Source organism: Egretta garzetta, unplaced genomic scaffold (assembly GCF_000687185.1).
Source record: "Egretta garzetta isolate BGI_Z169 unplaced genomic scaffold, ASM68718v1 scaffold1151, whole genome shotgun sequence".
Classification (NCBI taxonomy): domain Eukaryota; kingdom Metazoa; phylum Chordata; class Aves; order Pelecaniformes; family Ardeidae; genus Egretta; species Egretta garzetta.
Genome location: NW_009258639.1, coordinates 48,565 through 53,296, shown reverse-complemented (window position 1 = coordinate 53,296; position 4,732 = coordinate 48,565). Strand labels below are relative to the sequence as shown.

The 4,732-nt window shown below is 51.0% G+C and overlaps 1 protein-coding gene across 1 annotated transcript in view; it reads left to right on the top strand.

Annotated features, from left to right (window-relative positions):
- The window catches only part of ZMYND12 (zinc finger MYND-type containing 12), an 11,911-nt gene extending 8,698 nt beyond the window's left edge, over positions 1-3,213 (top strand). The window contains exons 7-9 of the mRNA XM_035903742.1: positions 561-681; positions 1,716-1,861; positions 2,973-3,213. Of these exons, the coding sequence (XP_035759635.1) occupies positions 561-681; positions 1,716-1,861; positions 2,973-3,092 (387 nt within the window). The 3' untranslated portion in view covers positions 3,093-3,213. The remainder of the gene's footprint in view (positions 1-560; positions 682-1,715; positions 1,862-2,972) is intronic.
- Positions 3,214-4,732: the final 1,519 nt, after the last annotated feature.

The following is a 4,732-nucleotide window of genomic DNA, read 5'->3' as shown; positions in this document are numbered from 1 at the left end:
CCACAAGAAGGGAAAGTCGCCAAGGAATTCCCGTAGCCAGGGAAGAGCTGCTGAGCAGCAATGGGATACAAATGAGCCACGCAAAGTTGATGCTGAGAATCGATAAGTCAGACTGATACAAGATTGTTAGAACCGAATGACCAAGTGAGGGAAGTGACAGCTCTCTAACTGCTGTAATAACTGGAAAAAAATGAGCTTTCCTTGGTTTAGCTTCATTTTCCGTGGAAACCAGGCCTTGGCAGTTGTGCAGTCTGCCTGAATTCCCTGTGCAAACTTCAACCAAACTTGCTTTTGCATAACGGTTTAGTTAGATTTGTGGAAGTTTGATGAACACTAACAGTCAGACGGAGAAACGAGCTTCCAAAAAAGCTGGTGCTGGGAGACGAGCGGTCAGATCTCTACGTGAAACATCCCACTTGGCAGCAGCCAGCTCACTAACCAGCAGGCACTCCGGTTATTGTGGCAGGGACGTGCATTGCAGGACACATTGTTTACAGAACAACGCGTTGCTAAATACCATGTATTCATACAAGTCAAATAATTCATTTGCTTCCTGATAGGTAACTGACATCTGGCGTGCCTTTCTTGTGAGGTCAGTTCAAGCGCAGGAGCAAATTCTCACGTCACGACCGGAAACATCTCTGTTCACCGAGGACAAGGAACTGATCAAAGATCGTCTGAGTAAGCACCGCTATCGCGCAGAACCATTTGGAGGACGGGATTTTAAAGCATCCGTCTGTCCTGCTGTTCGTATTTACAGTATTGGGCATTGCCATGGCAGTTCTGTAGACCAAACTGAATCGGAATCACAGGTATTTCTGATGTTGATGCTTTGTGGATTGGGCTGGATGGGACCACTAAGGCCACTTTAGGAATGAGGGTGTTCAAGTGGAAACGCAGCTCTGCCCCTTTTGTTTACGTGCCCTTTTCACGGTGACCTTGGCAGCGACTGTCACAATATAAGATTTTGCCTTTCAGGATTCGATTCCACTTCACCATTCTCATTTATCTACAGCTCCTTTGTGTCCATTTAATTACCTGAAAGCAACATTTCATTTCACATAGGCAGGTTTACAACTCTGTCTTGTGAAGCAAGACATGATGGAGCAGCGCATACGGATAAGTGGATGTATTAATCCAGAGAATACTCTCGGGAGAGAAGCTGGGGAGTCTCTCACTGCGACGCATACGGATAAGTGGATGTATTAATCCAGAGAAGCTGGGGAGTCTCTCACTGCGATATAAAGGCACACAAAGCAGTAGGAAATACGCGTGGTACTACCCTACGCTCCACTGGGGTCAGGCTAGACTCGGGTCCTTGTCTTCTTCCTACCATCTGTGCTAATGAGAATATTGTCAGAGAAGAGAAACGTCCCTGTAAATCCCTTGGCCTGGCACTGTCTCCATCCAGTCAGAAACACACCAAGACAGGGCCACACACTACCGTCCCCAGTTATGACAGGAGTCTGAAGGTGGCTCTTTTCATGCAGTTGTTATGACTCCACATCCTTACTAAAGGCTAATCAGCACAATTACTGCCCAGATGAAAAGATATCTGTTAATGGGCATGGAATTTGCATGGAGCTGGTGTTGATACCATGTTGATGCTTGTAGTCGCAATGCTTTGGTGTCTAGAAGAGATAACTGGGCAGTTTTGAATATATTATCTTGCATGCATACATCCATCCAATGAGTCGATTTCACCCTCCATGCAGCTGAAGCCCAGCAAGCAGAAGCAACCCGAGTACTGGCTGCAGTGTTAGATGTCAGAGAACAGGCACCAAAGCAGCAGCCTGGGGAAACTGCCAGAGTTCTGCATGCTCTTGCCATGCTTTATTACCTGACCACAGATTTCTCCAAGGTAAGTTTCTCCTGGTGAAAGAGTCAGAGAGTCCCCTACCTCTGTTTCAGTGCTTGCCCTGTCTCGTGAAACCACTTGCCTGGGTTCACCTGGCACCAATCCTGAGTCCGCAACGGCCTCGCAGCGCTGGGTGACCGAGGACAAAGCTGCCGCCGCAGCTCTGCATGGAGCTGTCTCGCGATCTGCGCTCTGTCAAGGCTAACAAAGCCCCCTGGGTCTGCTCTGGTCTCTGCCAGGCCATCCTCAGTCAATCCTGTAGGTACCCACGTTTCCCAGCTTCATCCTTTGCGATATCCTGGCTGTGTTTAGACATCAGGTCAGGTGTGGGCCTTGGACGTGCCTCTCCTTGAGCCAGACTCCCTGTTAATTACCATTATATTAATGTAGGGTCACTCCATTGGACCCCATAATTCAGTTTGGAGTTTGCAACTCTGTTATTTTATTGGCTAAAAGTTGCAGGTGCGACTGCTAACTGCAGAGTGCCCCATTCTCTGCCTGAAAAATCATTGATTTTGAGGACGTGCTGAGCAGTAACCATCTGGAAATTGGATGCCTCTGTTCGGGCTGGGCGCTCAGAAGCCTCAGTTCCTTCTGTCTGGGTTTCAGGTGGTGAAAATGCGAACGACACTTCATTGTATCAGGGAAAGCTGTAACGTCAGTGTTTGGAAGACACAAGGAAACAAATTGAAATTAGAGAAAAGGCACGGCTTTATAATTGTGAGGATGTCCAATCCCTGGAAGAGCTACCAAGGGAAATGAGGGATTTAGCTGAGTTTGAGTCAATACAGCTGTTTTTTTTCCTGAAGGAGCTTTGGGAATGTCCAGAGGAGCCGCTGTCTTGGATGGGAGGTGATGATCTCCAGCACGGGGGCTGGGGTTCGCAATCCCTTCTGTCTGCACCCCTGGGTCCCAAATGTGATCTCTGCTGGCAGCTTTACTCTCTCCTGCAAAGCAGCTTGTGCGGGTCACCCTCGGGAGCCTGCGGCTGAGCGGCTGGGGTCTGGATCTGCTCCCGTGCAGCTCCTCCCCCAAGTCTATGTGGGTATTTTAACTACCCCTTGAGAAAAGCCAAATTCCTGATGGTGGCCTTGTCTTTTCTGCTTCGTTCCAGGCTCGCGAGCTGGGGATGAAAGCCTTTGACCTGGCGAAACAGCTGCCCCAACCAGAGTGTCTTGAAGCCATCGGTCATTTATTAAACTTGATTAACTCTGGGCCTTCCTACACAAAATAAAGAGCTCCCTCTGCAGATCCAGCTGGTGGCCAGGTTACCTGTTTAACTGGGAAAAAAAAAAGCATTATGAGCTGGAGGTCCTTCCTGCTGCCACCATCTTCCCAGACGTGTCCCTTTCTGTCTAAAGGTGTTTGAAAATTAAACTTTTTGGTAAGAGTTAATTTCCACGTGCTGGTCAAGCTCTGTAGGCAGTTAGGGAATGGCAGCGTGAGGGTGGGAAGCAAAGGCACAACCCACACCCAACGCATTAACCATTACCTCATGATTTATGAACAAGCAAACAGCCTCTTACGTCCTCGCGTTGTCTGTCCAGAAGCTAAGACCGGCTGAGAAGTGTTTGTTCATGGCTTCCTCAATTTGCCTTTCGGTTTGATGAGGGGGACGGGAGGGACACGGGGAAGGTCTTCGCCGTGTACTGAACTTGGGCAGTTGACACCTGCTCCTCTGGGCCTGGTTGGACTTGGTCGGGCGTCGCACCTCCTGGCAGTGCCCCTCCATCTCCAAATCTACGTTCTCTTGTTTTGCAGAGCATTAGAGGAGCCTGGTAGCTCTGGAGCACCAAGGAACTCTCTTGTTCCTCTCGTGGAGGAACTTGGCATCCGGGAGGGACCACAAGAACAGCGTGAGGGTCTATAAGCAGTCTTGAGGGAAAGGACTCGAAGGCCAGTGAGCTCCACTCAGAGCTTCCAACCCAAAGTGGTTTCCTCCTGGCCAAGAGTTTGCCAGTGCGTAGGCATCCCATTAACTCTGACACCAGCCTCAAGAGGAGGAAGTCTGGGGACTGGAGCATCTCTCCTATGAGGAAAGGCTGAGGGAGCTGGGCTTGTTCAGCCTGGAGAAGAGAAGGCTGAGAGGGGATCTCATCAACACTTACAAATATCTGAAGGGTGGACAGAGCCAGACTCTTCCCAGTGGTGCCCAGGGCCAGGACAAGGGGCAATGGGCACAAACTGAAGCAGAAGAGGTTCCAGTTGAACGTGAGGAAGAACTTCTTGACTTTGAGGATGACCGAGCCCTGGCCCAGGCTGCCCAGGGGGGCTGTGGAGTCTCCTTCTCTGGAGATATTCAACCCCCGCCTGGACGCTGTCCTGTGCCCCCTGCTCTGGGTGAGCCTGCTTGGGCAGGGGGGTGGCACTGGGTGATCTCTGGAGGGCCCTGCCAACCCCTGCCAGTCTGGGATTCGGTGAAATCCCCTGTGTCACCATGCCCTCAGACCCCCACCATGCACACTCCCAACCTGCAGCTCTCAGGGGTTTCTGTCCCAGGGAGTGGAGACCCAGCAGGGCAGCGGGTACGTGTGACCCTCGGCGTGGAGGCGAAGGGACACCAGGGAAGGGCTGGAGGAGAGCGAGACGGGACGGGGCGATGAGCTCGGCCCAAGGCGCCGCAGCATGTGACAGCCACGCACAGCTGGGAAGGAGGTGAAGGGAAACTTGCCCTGCTGCTGGGGCCTGGATTCAGCTGAGCTTTAAGCCTACGATTAAGTCTCATTTACTTCAGGAGGATTTATGAGTGCATTTAATTGCCTTGCTGAGTTGGGATGGAGTCAAGTACGCTTTCTAAATGCTTCGTCAAGCTGGGACCTGAGCAATTAGAAGGGATTGATGTTGCTGGTAAAGGGAAAGCCTCTGGGGGAGGCG